Raw genomic sequence first — 20,921 nt, forward strand, 5'->3', positions numbered from 1 at the left:
ATTTTCCAGGCTACTGCTCATTCCAATAGAAGCAGTGCAAGAATCACTTTCACATCTGCCAGCGGCTACTGTTAATCTATTGGTCCATGTATCTCCCCCCCCATGTTAGCAGTTTTCCAACCCACCTAACACTGCCTCGATAACATTAGCAAATATTCTTGTGCCATTTCTTTTTAAGTGTATACCATCCCTATAGAAGTAGTCTCTCCTGTTAACAAGCACAGACCAGGCTGAGAAAAATTCTGCCCCTTGAGGCTTGCACAATCTCTCCATCACCGAATTGATCGATAAGGCTCTTGTCATATACTCCCTCCTATCGTGTCCGGCAAGAATTGCAGACACTTTCAAATTCAACCCTAATTCATGGCTTTTTTTTTTTTTTTTTTTTCAACTCTCTTTTTCAACTTTTTTCTGATTGGGTAGTTCAACTTCCATTGCACCTAACTGGAATGTGACCACTGCTGGGTTAAGATTAAGAACCATTGTCTCCTTAATTTCATTCAGTTATTTCTACTCTTTCTTTTTAAAGATTGCATTGTGACGGTTTATTGCACTGCACAGTAACTGTGAAGAAAGCAATAAATTTGCCTTTACTTCAAGTTGTAATTATAATTTCTTATAAGAAATTATATTGCTATAATTTCCTATATCAATTTTGCCAATTTCCTATAATTTTCTATAGCAATTTCCTATAATTTCCTATAGCAATTTTGTCAATTGCTATAAGAAATTGACAATCTCATAGTTGACTTCCTGAAAACCCTCTAAGTGGACCTCAGAACATAAATCCTGAAAAATTCCAAGATCTGTTTTGTCTTAAGAAGGACAAATTTTCCAGGTTTTATAAGTGGGAAACAATATATATTTGTGTAAAAATATAGGTGTAATAAATTGTAAATATACTGATATTAATTTGTCTTTCTTACTCAAGCACTTGCCTTTAATTCAAGTTGAGGGATTTTATACTCAGAGTATAGCTTAACCTTAAAAATAGGCAAATTTTTTGTGCTTTAAAGTTGACTTATATGACAGAATATGCATTATTATCCAAAAAGGCACTTCCGTAGCCAGGTGGGCAGGAGCAGCAGTGCATAGCATATGCTTCTTGACTAGACCCAGGTTCGTGCCGATGACCACCATATACGTAGGATGCGGAAAGGTCAGGGAATAACCACCGCATATCCCCAGAGCAATATGGCCTTAGTTGCTAATGCTCCTAAAAAAAACCAAATAAAATAAATTATCCAATAAAGGCACAAAAAAGCGATATTTTCACATTTAATACTAATGAATTAAACATAGACAAAGAAGTTTAATTGAACCATTTAAGGCTTTAACCTTTAACCAGACACAAAAATTCTAATAAACCATGGCCAGTAAAGATTAAAGAAGTGGGCTAATTATTAGAAGGAATAGGCAAAAACAGTGGTTCTTTAAGGTAAAATAAATACATTTTATCCACTGTTTTGAACATTCCTTCTAATAAATTTACCCATGGGGGGGGAAAAAAAAAAAACTCAACTTCGGATCCCTTAGACTCCCACACGTAGTATTAGGTTAAATGGATTGACAAAACTAAATGCTCATGGCAACCTTCATCATCATCAGCCATTTTCAATCCACTGCAGGATGAAGACCTCTCCAGCAACTTTCCAGTTCCTTCTCTTTTGTGCAAAATACTACCCACAAACTCATGAATTTCAATGTCCATCTCCGTCGTTCTCTTCCGGGTTTTCTTCTAGCTCCTCTTGGATACCATTCTGTTATTTTCTTAGTCCCTCTGTCATCATGTCTTCGAGCTATGTGTCCTGCCCAAGACCATTTTAGTTCTTTAGTTTTGATAAGAATGTCCTTTACTTGAGTTTGCTGCCTAATCCATGTGTTTCTCTTCTTATCTAACAGTCTGATTCCCAATATAATTCGTTCTATTCTTTGCTGTGTAGTTCTCAGCTTCTCTTCCATTCTTTTGGTGAGTGCCCAAGTTTCGCTTCAATAAGTCATGGTGGGGAGTATACATTGGTTCATTATTTTACGTTTCAGACAAACTGGAACATTGCTCTTCAGTATGTGACTATATTTCCTGAATGCTATCCATCCAAAATTTATTCTTCTCTTGACTTCCAGCCATTTATCATTGTTACAGCTAATGACTTGTCCCAGATAAGTATATGACTCCACCTTTTCAATTACTGCTCCTTCAATCATTATTTCTCTTTCTGTGGCATACTTGTTCATCATTACTTTTGTTTTAGCCATATTCATCTTTAGTCCAAAATCCTTACTAACTGTGCATAACTGATTAAGATTTTCCTCTAATTCTTTGGGATCGTGGCTTATGACAATAATATCATCCGCAAATCGTAAATGGTTTAGGTACTCTCCATTAATATTGACTCCTTTCTGCAACCAGTCTAATCTTCTGAAAGCTTCCTCAAAGGCAGCAGTAAACGACTTCGGAGATATTGTGTCTCCTTGTCGAACTCCTTTCTCAATTTTAAATTTACTACTGTCTTTGTCTAGTGTAATAAAGGAAGTAGCATTCTCATATATTTTCTTCAAAATCATAATATATGGGGTATCTATGCCTTGTCTTTCCAGTGCCCGAAACATTGCTTTATGCTATATGCAGTCAAATGCCTTTTCATAATCCACAAATGCCAGGCATAATGGGGTTTTATATTCATTTTCTTTCTCCATTAGCTGTGATATTACGTGAAGGTGATCCATAGTTGAGAATCCTGTCCTAAAGCCAGCTTGCTCTTTCGGTTGATTCTCATCAAGTATTCTTTCTAATCTGTTAGTAATGACCCTTGTGAACAACTTGTAGATGTGGGATAACAAACTAATTGGTCTGTAATTTCCAATTTCTGATTTATCTCCTTTCTTATGCAGCAAACTATGATTGCATTACTCCACTGCTTAGGCATCACACCTTTTCTAATGCACTTTGTGAAGAGCCTTGCCAGTTTTTGTGTTATGTCTCTTCCTCCCAATTTTAACAACTCTACAGTAACTTCATCTTCCCCCGAGGCTTTCTGATTCTTCGTTTTCTTCAACGCATGTTCTACCTCATCAGGAAGAATATCGGGTATGTTGTATGTGTTGCTAATTTGTGATCCATCTTCCCCACTGCTGGTATCGTTCCCTCGCTTCTTGTATAATTCTCTATAGTAGCCTTCTGCTATTTGAATTATGTCTTCTCTGCTATTTATAAGTACACCATTGCTATTCTTCAGTTTCAGTATCATTTGTCTTTCTGTATTATTACTGCTCATGGCTGCTAATTTAAATCCTTTGCTTTCCCTTAATTCTTGTTCTACTTTCGTTGTGTTAAATTTTCTTATGTCCTCTCTGAGTCTCTTTCTAATGGCTTTGCATTACTCAATATACTCAATTTTCTCCTTGTCAATGTGGAGGAGTAAGGGCAACCTTACTCCTCATAAAACACATGTGAGGGAAAATCAACATAAATGGAAAAAGGATGGATATTAAGGTACATGTGTACAGAAATTTGCTTTCAGCAAGAGAGTGATTGAGTTGTTGGAACAACTTCCATTTGGTGTTGTGGAAGTGAATAGTTTAAATAAATTAAAATTTTTTTTTTATATGATTACTTGCATTTTTTTGCCACTACCAGTATACTAATACTTTTGTTTTTGTTTAACTAATTTTCATGCCAAATTGTCTACAGTACTTACTTTAGACAATTTGGCATGAAGCAGAATGCACTTCATGCCACATGAAGCATAAATACACTGAATGCAGAGTATATTAATAAGATATTTTAAATATATAAATTGTACTATATGATGACTAATAACATATATTTGTTTATTTTAGGTCACCTTTTTTAAAGGAATGCGTCCAGAGTGCCTTTTGAAGGAAACTGATTTATATTTGCCTACTATGCATGAATTTCTACAAAAAATTTGCCCAAATAATATTCCCCTACAGCAGAAAGAAAATCCTTTAACATACTATGATGCCCATCAGTTATATCCTATTCTTGACCTTCAAATTATATCGTATAATTCACAGTCAAGAGTCAGATACCAGATCTGTGATACAGTATTATTATGACAAGTATAATTACTTTACACTTGTTTCTGCATAAATTTGTACAATATAAAAAATTGGTACTGTTTTCTGTGTTATCAGTCACTATCATTAAATATCATCCATACAAATATATAAAATGAACTACAGGAAAATTAAAGATATTAACATTCCTAGATTTAAATTACAGTCTACAGAAATTCAAGTCTAATGTCAACAATTATCTTCTTTTGTATTTGGGGTTTTCATTAAAAAAAAAAGGGAAAAAAAAGACTTCTGTAATTTTTACAGGTTTAAAATAGTAAATAGGAACAAACCTGTTCCACTCTCTTCATGGTTTTAAAAGTTCAATTATTTCAGATAATGATATTTTCTTTCAATCAAACTTCAATGGCTTTAGATTGATACATTAATGTAAATAGAGGTCATTTGTTTCACCTCATAAATAAATACATAAATTATTTTATTTTGTATAATGTTCAAGTTTCATGCAATCAAACCACAAAGGTTTTTATGTTGATATATTTATTTAATTAGATGCCATTACTGGGCATATTAGTAGTGTACATGAATGTACGGATACAGACAACCGCACATGCACGCAACAATTTTTACTATCCCCTCTCAGAGTCTCTTAGACCTCAGTCAGATCCTCTCTAAGCTACCTTGTTACTAAGCTCTACAGCTCGCATACCTAAAATCTTTCCTCATATGGGCAAACCTTTTGCAAGGTCACAAAGTGTGTTAACCAAATTTGAACCGTTTCAAAAGCTCAATCCTTTTTTTATTTTTTTATTTTTCCGGTGCAGACTTCATATTTAGCATTAGCATTAGTAGAGGCATACGATGCAAGAAAGCAAGCTTATGCAGCATCAGCAAAAAAAAATTAAAAAAATCCTCCCATTTCACCCCTCCATTCATTCCAAATGCCTGTCCAGCTCAGCCTTAAATTTATTTAGGCTATCAACTTCCACAACAAAAGATGGAAGTCTGTTCCACCAATCAACTACCCGCTAGCTAAAGGAAAATTTCCGCACATCTATTCTACAACTGTCTTTCCTCAGTTCGAAACTGTGCCCCCCCCTCAGGTTCTTAATTTGAGCAAGAGGAAGAATCCCATCAGCATTCAGCTTGCTCAACCCATTCAAGGAATTATACACCTCAGTCAGATCACCTTGCAGGTACCTACTCTCCAGGCACTGCAATTTACAGAATTTAAGCGTAAGAGCCCCCCTTTGTTCCCCTCACCAATCTTGTTGCCCTTCTTTGTACTCGTTCTAGCAACTCTACATCCACCTAAAATGAGGCCTCCAGAACTGTACACAGTACTCCAGGTGTAGCCTGACCATTGCCATGTATAACGGGATAATCACCTCCCTGTCCCTGCTAGCAAAATTCCTATATATCATTGACAAGATTCCATGACCTGCTCTGGCAGCCCATCTGCACTGCTCAGCGAACTTTGTATTTGACTGCACAATTACCTACAAGTCTTTTTCACTTTCCAATTCCCTGAGTTAGTACCACACAGTTGGTATGTTTCTCTTTGGTTATTGTTACCCATATGCAGTACTATGCATTTGTCAATGTTAAACTTCAGTTGCCACTTCTCAGCCCATTTGCCCAACTTATCTGGATCCAGTTGGAGTAGCATACTGTCTTTACTGTCGTTAACAACCCTGCCAACCTTTGTATCATCTGCAAACTTGGACATTAAATCTGATATACCTTCATCAATATCATTGATAAATATACAAAACAACAATGGTCCCAACACCGAACCCTGGGGAACTCCACTAATAACATTTGTTTTTTTTTTTTTTTTTTTTTTTGATTTGGTAGTTGTTGGCGCATCGGCTTCTGTGGCCATATTGCACCTCCCAAGGTTTTTGCAGTACTTTGATCCAAGCCCGAGGCGGGAATCGAACCCGCGACCTTTGGGTTGCCGGGCAGGTACTTTGCCCACTCGGCTAGCCCGGTCGGCATAACATTTGTCCACGAAGAGCAGTGTCCATTGATTACCACTCTCTATCATCTCCCACTCAACCAATCCTTTATCCATTGTAGCAATTTACCCTTAATGCCATAGCTCTCCAATTTGTATAGCAGTCTTCCATGTGCAACAGTATCAAAAGCTTTCCAGAAATCCAAGTATGTGATATCAAAATTATTTTTAGTATTCAGTTCCTTTGTGACCACATCATAGCATCCAATCAAATTGGTCAGACAAGACCTCCCTTTAACAAATCCATGCTGTGTCTTAACTATTACTGCAGTCTTGTCTAGATGATCCTTCTTTAACCAGTGATTCCATTATGTTCTCTGTAACACAATTTAAACTAACAGGTATATAGTTGCTTGTCACCTTTTGAACTCCCTTTGTAAATTGGTGATACATTTGCACATCTCCAGTCCATGGGGACCTCCTCTGAGTCCAAGGAAGCTCTCATAAGTATAGCTAAGGGTTTGCTTACTTCCTTTGCTTCCTCCTTTAATATAACTGGATAGATACTGTCCACCCCAGGTGCCTTTTTTACGTTTAACTTCAACAATATCTCCTCCACTTTACAAAATCACTTAGCTCCCTGTTAGTTTGATAAATGTCTGGAACTCTCCTCATTGAATAACTCTCATGTGAATGTAGACGCAAAATACTCATTCAGTTTATCAGCTACCAGAGCACGATCATCAATAGTCAACCCATCTATGTTAAGTGGTCCAATCTGATTCATCCCTTTCCTTCTAGAGTTTAGTTAAAGAGTTCTTTACTAAACTCTAGAAGGAAACATAAGTAAAGAGTTTAGTGAACTCTTTTCATAAGGAAAGCACTCTTTGCTGTTTTTCTTTGCATCCTTTGCCAAAGTTTTCTCGTAATCTGCCTTCGCCTGCCTAACCTCCTTTGTGACTTGATTACAGACTAGTTTATATCTGCCATAGGCTACTGTGTCACCTGATACTTTATATGCATCCTATACATTTTTCTCCTCTTCCAAATTTGAACACAGAATTCCAAGTGCAATCTCACCATTGCCTTATTCAATGAGATTTTAACCTCCATCTCTACACCCAAGTGTTCGATAGATCATTGGTAGAATACCATAGTCCTCCTTTGCACCCTGTGTGAAGTACGTTATATCTAAAATACATTTCTGTTTATAATTCAGCTCCTCCCAATATATGTTATTTTGGGGATTTTATTACGAAAGTGTAAAACCTTGCATTTTGCAACATTAAAACATTGCTGCCATCTTTCTGTCCATCCCTGAAGGTTTTGCATTTGGGTAATAGTAATCCTGGATTATCTTATCAGGTGGGAAACATCAAACGATGCATTTGACAATGAAAACAGGCGTGGAGTAATTGTGCAATTTCAACAGTGTTGGTAGACTGCTAGGATAGCACATGTCCTTTCTAAGATGAATAGGAATTTTGTTAGTGAGGACAAAATGGTAATTATTCTATTTTATAATGCTGTTTTTAGGATGGATGTGGATCTGCTAGAAAAGGTGCAGTAAAAAGCAACACGATTAGTATTGATATAAAGAAGCATTCCTGTGGGAAGCTTCACTTTTGTTGGTTCAAAATTGATAATAATCCCTTGGAGACTAGGGGTTATTATTCCTTAGTACCTTCATAGTTAACTACAAAAAGTACTGTGTTACAGGTGTTATCCAAAATCTGGCAGCTGTGGGACCGGGTGATTGCTGATTTTTGGATAATAATAAATCTAATCAAACATGAAATATCAAAATTCAAGCACAGATAAACGGAGAGCTTGTAAACAAAAAACTTGGCACCATGAAGTTACCAAGGTGATCACCAGCAGCATCACTTGGTAATATTCCATTTAAAAAAAAAATAAAATAATAATGAGAAGGAGAAAAACAAAATAATAGCATAGAATATTTTTTGCAAGATGATTTTTTATACTTTTATAAGAATAAAAGTAAAGGCTTTTACATCTCCCCCCCACCTTCTCATTTCATGATTGACACACTCTTGCAGCACTGGTGGCTGCAGGAAATTTTCTGTGCCTATTAGAACACTTCACTTTTTTGTATTTTTTAAAATGCAAAAAAAAAAAAAGTGAAGAAACATATTTCCTTCTGAATGTGGAGTCTGGATAATATTTCACTGGATAATGCAGGAGCATATTTATCTGGCAAACTTGAGATAGGAGACAAGCCAGTTTTCAGTGAGTTCTGTTTTCTGAATGATTCACATACTAGATATAACTATATCTAGTTATGGACCCAAATAAAAGTAATCAATGTAACTTTTCCCTCCTCATAATTCACCAAAGAATAAATTATCTATTTGACATATTTCCATGTATTTGCAAGATTGTAGAAATGCACAATAAATTTACTTAACACTTACTATGAATTTTAGTTATCAGGAAACAAGTTAAAAACCCACACTCCCAACAAAAGAGCACCCATATGCCATTAACATGTGAACATAAATTAATTTCAAATGAGATGCCAAGAAAAAATCTGTTAAAATCATAAAACAGCTTAGCATTAATCCAGACGGGCCTCTGACAAACAAGCTGTGTTTACAAAGAAGCTAAACTTTTATCCCGTGCAAACAAGACTTTAACTAACCTTCATGCCATGAAGTATGAGATGCACTTACGGAGGATGGAGATGGAGAGATATTGACCAGTAAACAGTAAATAAATAGAGATCTTGCATTTATGGAATTTTGGTATAGTAAAAGTAATGGCAAATGATTCAAGAAAGCAAGCTTATATAGCATCAGCCAAAAGAAGTCTAGTTCTCTCTTGAATTTATTTGACCCATCCACTTCTGCATGTAAGCGTGTTCCAACAATCAGCCACCCTCTGGCTGAAGGGAAACTTCTGCAAATCTATCCTGCAGCCATCCTTCCTCAACTTAAATTCATGTCCCTTCATGTGTAGGCTTAGCAAGCGAAAGAATACCATTAACATTCAGCTTACTCAATCCATTCAGGGCTTTAAACCCTTGATCAGATTTCCCTGCAAGTGCCTAGTCTCGAGATGCTGCAATTTGCAGAACAAACCTTTTGTAAGAGCTCCCTTTTGTTCCCTTCACCAATCTGGTTGCCCTCTGCACTTGTTACTCCAATCTACATCCTTCCTAAAGTGGGGCCTCCAGACCTGTATGCAGTACTCAAGATGCAGCCTAATCATGACCTTATACAAAGAGATAATGACCCCTTATCCCTGCTAGCAAAATTCTTGTATATCATTGAAAAAATTCCTTGCACTGTCCTGGCAGCATTTCTGCGCTGCTCAGGGAATTTCGTGTCTGATTGCACAATTACTCCCAGGAATTTTTCATTCTCAACTGCCCTGAGTGTGGTACCACGCAGTTGATAAGTTACTCTGAGGTTACTGCTACCCATATGCAGTACCTCACATTTCAATTGCCATTTCCCAGCTCATTTGCTTAATTTTTCTAGAGCTTGTTTCAGCAACGTACTTTTAATTACCATTGTTAACTACCTTGCCTACCTTTGTATCATCTGCAAATTTATACATTATGCCTGGTATTCCTTTATCATTATCACTGATAAATAGTGAAAACAACAGTGGACCCAGCACTGAACCCTGGGGAACTCAACTAATAACATTAGTTCCTTTATCCATAGCAGTAACTTGCCCTTATGCCACATTGCTCCAGTTTGTACAGCAGTCTTTTATGTGGAACAGTATCAAAAAAAAAGCCTTCCTGAATTCCAAGTATATGATGTCAAAATTATTTTTTGCATCATAGTAACCTATCAGATTGGTTAGACAAGACTGCCCCGTAACAAATCCATGCTGTGATTGCAGTATAATTGCATGTCAGTCCAAATGGATTCTACCCTTCCTGCCTCCCCCATACTTTGCCTGGTGGGGCCCATCCCCACTGACCACTTTGGGAATGCCTACTCTGTTGTCCCTATCCTACCTGTTTCACCCCAATCTTCAATCTCCCCCCCCCCCACTCGTAACTAAACTGATCAAGTACGTCCCCTTTAACAATGCTGCCAAATTCTAATCAACATCTAAATTCAACCGCTGTCTTGAAAATCTCTATTGGCCTTTCCAAATTCTAGTGAATAAGATGAACCCCCCCATCCCTTTTTTATTTATGGCGCCTCCATGGGCAGGAGCAGCAGTGCGTAGCACACGATTCTTGATTAGACTGGGGTTCAAGCCCGTGTCCACCAAATACGGAGGATGCGGAAAGGGCAGGGAATGACCCCCGGAGCAATATGGCCTTAGTTGCTAATGCTTCTAAAAAAAAAAAAAAAAACCCTTTATTTTTTTTATAAATAGGCCTTGTCACTGAAATCCTAAGAAATTAGGTGGCAGGGCCTGCCAGAGTACTTAATCTACTGGGTGCCTGACCTGTCTCCTCGTGGCAAAGTGTGGGCAACGGTGGGGCCCAATGGCTAAATGATCAGAAAACAACAGAACATAACACTACATGACATTCCACTCCCCACACTTTAAAAGTCTGGCCTCAACAGAGTTCTGTCACAAAAACAGTACACAATGTGGAGATGAGGGAAAACCCTGGTGCAATCAGACAACACACTTTACTGGATGGAAAAATCCTGGTGCCATCAGACAATTAACCCACTTTACTGAATGGAAAAACCCGAGTTCAAGTCCTATTGATGACAAGGAATTTTTATAGGTAGGTCTTTTTCACAACATGACTGAGTTGGTCAGTTCATATGAGAGTTGCATGGTTTATTTCACGTAGAAACTCATGTTTTTCATCCAGAAAACGGAAAGTTGACATCAGAACACAAGCAATTTACAGTATACACGAAGCAATATGGCCTTATTCTCTGATGCTCCTAAAACTGTACTATTTATTACAACCAACAAGCAGTATAACATGGAGCATTACCCTACTGATTCAGGACATCTGGATAGAATATACCTAAAATAATAAATCTTTATTCCATACAGTAATAAGGCTTTTCACAACAAATAGCCAGGTGCTTTTACAGGGTGCTGAATTGACTACCGGGTTCATGTCAAAATCCTGAGGCTCTAAGCTGCTGTAAGTTTAAAAAATATTAAATAATTTAGAGAGCTAGACCTCAGGATTTGAGGTTTTTGCCAAAACAACTAATGGTCCTAGGTAAAACCATGAAAAATAGACCCAGACCATGTCACTACCTCGGTCAAACTTCATTCTCAGTTAAGGCAGTCTATCAGGTAGATTTTCCAGGCATATGCCATGTCCACGCATCAGTCAGACTGGTAGACCATGTACCATGACTTCACTCCAAAGTACAGCTTCCAATTGGTGCTCTTGCGAATAGCTCAATCCTAACTTAACCACCTCTGGATGAGCCTTTATGATTTCATTACCTTGTTTAATGGCAGTCTCTATAAAAATTCCTGTATTACGTTCTTTTGCATGCTTTCATCTTTACTTGCTTGAGGTGTAATTGCAGTTTATTTGTAACAAGTTTCTTGGCTACTTCCTTAGTATCCAGTGTACCCTGTTTTTTGAGCCGTATTATGACTATGTTCTTTTTTCAGAGGGTTTCCAGATGTCATAGCCTGGCCTTCCTTTTTTGAAGCTTTTCCATTATTGCTATTTGTCTTAAACTCCTGCACATAGGTTAATGGTTGTTGCCTCTGGTAAACTTTCTATTTTTTGGTTAACTCCAGCTATTTTGAAAGCACTTGGTTCTGGATGACAAATTTGGTGCACTGCTGATGTTTTCCCATTGCTTTGTGTGGCAGTCAATTCCTGTAGTTGTGTTTTGAAGGCAACCACAACATCCAACGGATTCCATAGGTTTTTGAGGTATTGGCTCACCTTTATGCTCATTACTCTAACAAGATTAATTATTAGTCTTTGGTCAACTCAGGTTTGGAGCTCATCTCACTGTCATTAGCTCTCCTGAGTCACTTGTTTGGGATGATTTTGTGGACAGATATGACCCACCGATGGATCTTGAAGAAAACTCGGCCCCAATGTCCTGCCCATTCTGAGAAACTACTTGCCTGGTTTGTCTTTTCAGTGGCAGCCTGCTGTCTTTTCAAACCGGACATTTTTGTGTATTGGGAGAAATTACGGGGGTGCGCAAAACCTAATAAAACTACTAATCAATAGAGCGCAAAACTACTAATCAATAGAGGAATCAGAGACTAATCGTGCGATATCTTATTGATCGCTTTTAGGCTAGTTTTCAGCAGAGTTCTGAATGTTATTGTCGCCATGAAGATGATAACGGGGATGGCGAATCTATCGTAATTATGAATATTACGTTTAACACGGTCAACTCAAAAACACATTCCTAATCTAAACTAACTGCCTGTGTATGCACAAATCAAAGTATTATACTCAAGTTTGGAACAGCATGGCAAGATATATGGAAAATGGCTGCTGTTCCTATGCTACAACAATGGAGACGAGTGCCGATCATGCCATTGCAGCAACATAGGAACGATAAGAAATAAGAATAAAAAACCTTGTAACCAGCAACTTAACAGGTCTATGCCTACCTTTAGATCCAAGTTATCGGCAAAAAAATTTATAACTTGTAACTAAATCAAAAACCAATATGGCAATCTATCTACATGGTCTAGGCCAAGACATTGGCTCGTGTAGGTGCCAGAGTAGTATCTTACTTCTCTGTGGTGTAGGCTATGGCAATTGATGGCAGTCACAAGTACCCGTGATCACTGCGAGATGCAAGAAACTGAGCCTTGCACCAACACTGGACTACCGATGTGGAAATCTACTGAATCCCGTTTCCAACTCTATCATGATGAGTGAATCTGCATTTGGAGAAAGCAACGTGAGGCACTGTTGTTGTTCGGCAGATTGATTAAAACATTAAGATTTATAGACTGTTTTCATGGCCTATCATGTATCCTGTGATCTGAATTAATCAACAGTGATAGGAATGCCTACTTTTCCTCATGATAATGAACACATCCATTGTGTAATGGGTTTAGGTTATCAAGTCAAGCCTCGGATTACAATATTCTTATGTTTTAAGAGTATCCCAACTACGAATATTGCAACTGAATTGTGAAATGGTGAAGGCGGACAAAATTTTTGTGGTGGACAGGGGATTGTCAAAATTTTTGCAATTATTCAAAAACTCTTTTGCTTCATTAATATCTCACTGTAGCATAACATGGTTCCACTAACTGTCAATTTACATTATTAATATTTTTAGGTGAGCTATTTGTACATGTACACTGGGCTGCTGAAAGTACAGGGTGGTCATAATTAAAGTATCACTATTCAGAGTTCTCTGTAGCTCTAAGTAAGAAGCGGAATGCCACCAAAATTAGCAAGCAAACTATTCAAGGCATGGGGAGAAGGATCCTGGACCAGAAAATTGCATTCGATGCACAGCATACCCGACTGCAGAATGCAACATCTACGGAGTAACGTTCTGCACATGCTGCGTTACATTGTCCTTTCAAGACTTCCTCGATAGACATTGGCCTTGAGCTAACCCGACAGCCAAAAATCACACGATGTAAAGTCAGGCGAACGTGGTGGCTTTGTAATGGAAAACATGACTAATGACTCTGCAGTAAACTGATGCCGGAGAAGTTGCTGTACTTGTAGTGGGATATGAGAAGGGACCCCATCTTGCATTAAAATTCTCATCCAGGCATCCTCTTTGCTGCAGATAAGAATAAACTACTCAGCACGTGACGATATCTTTGTGCTGTAATGGAACAGGAGGCTGCTCCTGCTGGTTGCAATTCCTCGAGAAAGTATGGCCCTTGGATGAAATTTGAAGTCCCACCACACTAGATGGTGATTTTCGGTGAGTGCAATTTGCCGAATAGCGTGCGGTGCTTCTGAAGCCCATATTCGGCAGTCTATCTACATGGTCTAGGCCCAGACATTGGCTCATGTAGGCGACAGAGTAATATCTTACTTCTCTGTGGTGTACGCTATGGCAATTGAGCGTTGGCAGTCCCATCGAGATGTGACTGCCAACAATCAATGGGCCTCATCTCCCAAAGGAATGATCCATAGCCAGCCATCGTCCATTTCCATTCTGTTCAAAAACGTTAGAACAAATGCCATTCGTTTTTCAGGATCATCTCTTTGCAACTGCTGATTGGGACTGATCTTATATAGATGAGGAAAAGAATTTTCCACAAAGTGGAATGTGGGAAATCAATTGTCGTGTGCTGCTACTAGTTCCAGCAGCTGTATCCATGGCTCAGTCGACGATAGCCGTTACATTAGCATTAGCATTAGCATTAGTAGAGGCATTTGATGCAAGAAAGCAAGCTTATGCAGCATCAGCCAAAAAAAAACCACTTCCACTTCCCCCTCTGTTCGTTCAAAATACCTGTCCAGCTGAGCCTTAAACTTATTTAGGCTATCAACCTCCACTACAAGGGATGGAAGTCTGTTCCACCAACCAACCACCCGCTGGCTAAAGGCAAATTTCCGCACGTCTATCCTACATCTGTCTTTCCTCAATTTGAATTTATGCCCTCTAAGGTGATTATTCTGAGCTAGAGGAAGAATCCCATCAGCATTGAGCATGCTCAAACCATTCAAGGCTTTATACACCTCTATCAGATCACCTCGCTGGTGCCTAGTCTCCAGACACTGTAATTTGCAAAACTTAAGCCTTTCTTCGTAAGAGCACCCCTTTGTACAATTCACTAATCTTGTTGCCCTTCTCTGTACTCGTTCCAGCAGCTCTACATCCTTCTTGAAATGAGGCCTCCAGACCTGTATACAGTACTCTAGGTGTGGCCTGACCATTGCCTTATACAAGGGTATAATCACCTCCTTATCCCTGCTGGAAATATTCCTGTATATCATTGACAATACTCCATGAGCTACTCTTGCAGCCCGTCTGCACTGCTCAGAGAACTTCATATCTGCCTGCACAACTACCCCCAGGTCCCTTTCATTCTCTACCACTGTCAGTGTAGTACCACAGAGTTGATACGTTGCTCTGGGGTTGCTGTTTCCCATGTGTAGTACTTTACATTTGTCAATGTTAAACTTCATTTGCCACCTCTCAGCCCATCTGCTCAACCATTCCAGATCCTGTTGCAGCAGCATAGTGTCAGTAGTGTCCTTGACAACCCTGCCAACCTTTGTATCGTCTGCAAACTTCGACATTAAGCTTAATATACCATCATCAATATCATTTATAAATACAGAAAACAATAATGGATCCAACACTGAGCCCTGAGGGACTCCACTAATAACATTAGTCCACGATGAGCAGTGTCCATTGATTACCACTCTCTGTCTTCTGCCCCTCAACCACCCCTTTACCCATAGCAGCAATTTGCTTCCAATGTCACACTGCTCCAATTTGTGTAGCAGTCTTCCATGTGCAACAGTATCAAAAGCCTTTTTAAGATCCAAGTATATAATATCAAAGCTATTCCCTGCATCCAGTTCTTTTGTGACTGCATCATAGTATCCAATCAAATTGGTCAGGCAATACTTCCCCTTAACAAAACCATGCTGTGTCCGAGCTATAACTGAAGTCTTGTCTAAATGATCCTGCAGTGCTTCTTTAACCAGTGCCTCCATTAATTTTCCTGGAACAGAAGTTAAGCTCACAGGTCTATAATTACTTGTGTCAGCCTTTGATCCTCCTTTGTGAATTGAGGTCACATTTGCACATTTCCAGTCTATGGGTACCTCCCCTGAGTCCAAGGAAGCTCTCATAATTATGGCTAAGGGTTTGCTTACTTCCTTTGCTGCCACCTTTAATATAACTTTAATATAATAAACGAATCCACCCCGGGTGCCTTTCTTGTGTTTATCTTCAACAGTTTCTCCTCCACTTTACCCCCAGTTATTTCAAGATTCTGTAGCTTACTGCTAGAGTTGAATACACCTCTGGCATTCCCCTCGCTGAATAACTCCTCATGTGTGAATGTTGATGCAAATTATTCATTAAGTTTGTTAGCTACCTGAGCAGGATCATCAACAGTTGACCCATCAATATCAAGTGGACCAATCTGATTCATCCCCTTCCTTCTAGAGTTTACATAAGTAAAGAACTCTTTGCTGTTTTTCTTTGCATCCTTTGCCAAGGATTTCTCGTAATCTGCCTTCGCCTGCCTAACCTCCTTTGTAACTTGATTGCATATCAAATTGTATCTATCATAGGCATCTGTGTCATGTGTTAATTTGCAAGTATCCCATGCATTTTTCTTCTCTGCCATATGCCTCATTAGTTCATTTAACATCCATTTAGGCCTAAACCTTGAACAATATTCCATAGTTGGTATGTAAAGCCTAGTAGCTTCCAAGATAAGTTCTTTGAATGCTTCCCATTTTGAATTTGCTGTTGGTAACATCATCAGTTGGTCCCACTGTATAGAATTTAAATACTGTCTCAGTCCATCGTAGTCGCCTTTACGGAAGCAATAACCCTTCCCTTTACCCCTAATGGTAGTTACCTCTTTGAGTAAATCCCACTTCAGCACACTGTTACAACTTCCTCTGGTACCCGAGGTGAAACAAGCTTCCTTTCTTGCTTAACAAGTACAGGTCACTGTTGAAAAAAAGCCGTGAAATAGGGTTGAATTTGAAAGTGTCTGCAATTCTACCCAGACACGATAGGAGGGAGTATATGATGAGAGCCTTGTCGATCAATTCGGCCCTGGAAAGATTGTGCAAGGCTCAAGGGGTAGAATATTTTTCAGCCTGGACTGTACTTGTTAACAGGAGAGATGGCTTCTACAGGGATGGGATACACTTAAATAGAAAGGGTTCAAGAATATTTGCTGCTGCTATCGAGGCAGTGTTAGGTGGGTTGGAAAACTGCTAGCTTGGGAGGTGACAAAGACGAATAGATTAACAGTAGCCACTGGCAGAGGTGAAAGAGATTCTTGCACTGCTTCTATTGGAATGAGCAGAAGCCTGAAATACAAGGTGCAGGATATTTCAGAGTTTACTTCCTTCTAGAGTTTCATAAGTAAAGAACTCTTTGCTGTTTTTATTTGCATGCCTTGCCAAGGATTTCTCGGGAGTCATTGCGGTACAAGTAAACACATGGGTTGTGTTAGGGTAGCTAAGAATAGAAATAGGTGCATGTATACTTGCGTGTACACCAATGCTAGGAGTTTAGTAAATAAATTTGATGAATTTGAGGTATTGCTCAAAACATCAAAGGCATATATTGTTGGGATATCAGAGACGTGGTGTCACACAGATATAAGGAATGCAGAACTGGAATTTGGGGAGTACAACGTCTACAGAAAGGATAGACTGGATAGGAAGGGAGGAGGGTTTATGCTATTAGTTAAGAAATACATAAAATCCAAGGAAGTGAAGCCAGTGGACATCGCCGGACAGTGCAGTGTCCAGTCAGTTTTGTGTGACATAAGCATTGGGAGATCAAAATTGAGAGTAGGAGTGTGCTATAGGCCTAATGACTCTGATGAGTATAATAAGAAACTGTACAAGAAATAGAGTGGGCCAGTAAATCAGAGAGTCTTATAATGGGGGATTTTAATTTCCCAGATATTGACTGGAATTTGGGGGCTGGTCACTCACACATTAGCAAGGCTTTTGTGGATTTATTGGATGATTGTTTTCTACATCAGCATGTTCGGGCGGCAACTAGAGGGAGGAATACTCTTGATTTGATTATCAGCAGTGATTCTTCATGCATTAAGAATCTGCAGATAAATGAACCACTATGTGGCAGTGATCACAGTGTGCTGAAGTGGGATTTACTCAAAGAGTTAACTACCATTAGGGGTAAAGGGAAGGGTTATTGCTTTCGTAAAGGCGACTACGATGGACTGAGAAAGTATTTAAATTCTTTACAGTGGGACCAACTGATGATGTTACCAACAGCAAATTCAAAATGGGAAGCATTCAAAGAACTTATCATGGAAGCTACTAGACTTTACATACCAACTAAGAAATATTGTTCAATGTTTAGCCCTAAATGGATGTCAGATGAACTGATGAGGCATATGGCAGAGAAGAAACATGCATGGGATACATACAAATTAACACATGACAGAGAAGCCTATGACTGATACATGTTGATCTGTAACCAGGTTACAAAGGAGGTTAGGCAGGCGAAGGCAGATTACGAGAAATCATTGGAAAGGAATGCAAAGAAAAACAGCAAAGAGTTCTTTACTTATGTAAACTCTAGAAGGAAGGGGATAAATCAGATTGGTCCACTTGATATCGATTGGTCAACTGTTGATGATCCTGCTCAGGTAGCTAACAAACTAAATGAATATTTTGCATCGACATTCACACAGGAGTTATTTAGCGAGGGGAAAGCCATAGGTGTATTCAACTCTAGCAGTAAGCTACAGAATCTTGTAATAACTGAGAATAAAGTGGAGGAGAAATTGTTGAAGATAAACACAAGAAAGGCACCCGGGGTGGATTGGATCTATTCAGTTATATTAAAGGAGGCAGCAGCGGAGGTAAGCAAACCCTTAGCCATAATTATGAGAGCTTCCTTGGACTCAGGGGAGGTACCCACAGACTGGAGATGTGCAAATGTGACCCCAATTCACAAAGGAGGATCAAAGGCTGACACAAGTAATTATAGACCTGTGAGTTTAACTTCTGTTCCAGGAAAATTAATGGAGGCACTGGTTAAAGAAGCACTGCAGGATCGTTTAGACAAGACTTCAATTATAGCTCGGACACAGCATGGTGTTGTTAAGGGGAAGTCTTGCCTGACCGATTTGATTGGATACTATGATGCAGTCACAAAGGAACTGGATGCAGGGAATAACTTTGATATTATATACTTGGATCTTAGAAAGGCTTTTGATACTGTTGCACGTGGAAAACTGCTGCACAAATTGGAGCAGTGTGACATTGAAGGGAAATTGCTGCTGTGGATAAAGGGGTGGCTGAGGGGGAGAAGACAGAGAGTGATAATCAATGGATACTGTTCGTCGTGGACTAACGCTATTAATGGAGTCCCTCAGGGCTCAGTGTTGGGTCCATTATTGTTTTCTGTATTCATAAATGATATTGATGATGGTATATCAAGTTTAATGTCGAAGTTTGCAGACGATACAAAGGTTGGCAGGGTTGTCAAGGACACTCCTGACACTATGCTGCTGCAACAGTATCTGGAAAGGTTGAGCAGATGGGCTGAGAGGTGGCAAATGAAGTTTAACATTGACAAATGTAAAGGACTACACATGGGAAACAGCAACCCCAGAGCAACGTATCAACTCTGTGGTACTACACTGACAGTGGTAAAGAATGAAAGGGACCTGGGGGTGGTTGTGCAGGCAGATATGAAATTCTCTGAGCAGTGCAGACGGGCTGCAAGAGTAGCTCATGGTGTATTGTCAATGATATATAAGACTTTTTCTAGCAGGGATAAGGAGGTGATTATTTCCCTTGTATAAGGCAATGGGCAGGCCACACCTAGAGTACTGTATACAGGTCTGGAGGCCTCATTTCAAGAAGGATGTAAAGCTGCTGGAACGAGTACAGAGAAGGGCAACAAGATTAGTGAATAGAACAAAGGGGTGCTCTTTCGAAGAAAGGCTTAAGTTTTGCAAATTACAGTGTCTGGAGACTAGGCACCAACGAGGTGATCGGATAGAGGTATATAAAGCCTTGAATGGTTTGAGCATGCTCAATGCTGATGGGATTCTTCCTCTCGCTCAGAATAATCACCTGAGAGGGCATAAACTCAAACTGAGGAAAGACAGATGTAGGATAGATGTGCGGAAATTTGCCTTTAGCCAGCGGGTGGTTGGTTGGTTGGTGAAACAGACTTCCATCCCTTGTCGTGGAAGTTGATAGCCTAAATAAGTTTAAGGCTCAGCTGGACAGGTATTTTGAACGAACAGAAGGATGAAGTGGAAGTGGTTTCTTTATTTTATTTTATTTATTTTTTTTTTTTTGGCTGATGCTGCATAAGCTTGCTTTCTTGCATCAAATGCCTCTACTAATGCTAATGCTAATGCTAATGCTTCCTCTTCCAGGCTTAACAACAAAGGACCCAGTTAATCATCCTTCTAACTGCTGCAGCTGATTGACCTTGATATAAGTTCTTACAGCGTCTAAATTCACGCACAACGGCTGCTGCATTGCATTGCATCCATTAACGTAGAAGGACTTCGCAATTAAAGCGCGATCAGGCAGAGTCACATGCAAATGCTCAGTTAACAGTAAACTTACAGAATACGCTTGCGATGTTCACGCTGTGCCTTTATAGCTCTCTGCTGCTGGAAAAATTAAATTAACTCAGATTTATGCAAATTTTCTGCTCTCTTAGTGGTCTTATTTTTTAGTTTAGATTTAAAACTTTAGTACAATTCAGTTTCTTTTTGGGTTTTTTTTTTTTGCAAAGAGCAAAGAAAAATTTGTAATTTCATTAAGGTTTGTCTTATTTATTTGTTGGTACTTTGTCATGTCTTTCCTCTTATGCAGCAACCTATTATCCCCTATCGGCATGTTTTAGAACTCTCTTTTTTCGCGCCCCCCTTTACTAAGGATATATATATATTTTTTTTTTTTTTTTTCATGATTGGTCAAATTTGGCGCCCCTTAAAGAATGGCGCCACGGGCAAGGGCCCTGTTATCCCGTGCCTTAATCCGGCACTGCGTATCCACATGTCCACAAATACGCTATTAATAAATTTCCCAAACAAGCCAAAATATTCGCAAAATATTCCCAACCGTATTCGCAAAGCTTCACCAAGATGGACCTGGAGAGACTGACCCTCCCTCGCTCGAAGGTCGAGATATTGCGGACATTGCAGCACAATATATCTGAGGTAGCAAGCCCCAGACTGAACAATCTCCACCTCAGGACATGTCCAGTCAGGACACAGCAGGCCACCAGGCCAAAAGCTACGCCCTTGGCTGATGTACGGAGAGAATAATGGT

At 39.2% G+C, this 20,921-nt stretch overlaps 1 protein-coding gene across 1 annotated transcript in view; it reads left to right on the top strand.

The window, feature by feature from the left end:
- The window catches only part of LOC150086945 (uncharacterized), a 186,351-nt gene that overhangs the window by 150,439 nt on the left and 14,991 nt on the right, over positions 1 to 20,921 (top strand). Inside the window, exon 11 of the mRNA XM_090372329.1 lies at positions 3,841 to 4,068. Coding sequence (XP_090228455.1) covers positions 3,841 to 4,068 — 228 coding nt within the window. The remainder of the gene's footprint in view (positions 1 to 3,840; positions 4,069 to 20,921) is intronic.

This window comes from Mastigoproctus giganteus, chromosome 4 (assembly GCF_048544385.1).
Source record: "Mastigoproctus giganteus isolate SK-2022 chromosome 4, ASM4854438v1, whole genome shotgun sequence".
In the NCBI taxonomy this organism is placed as follows: domain Eukaryota; kingdom Metazoa; phylum Arthropoda; class Arachnida; order Uropygi; family Thelyphonidae; genus Mastigoproctus; species Mastigoproctus giganteus.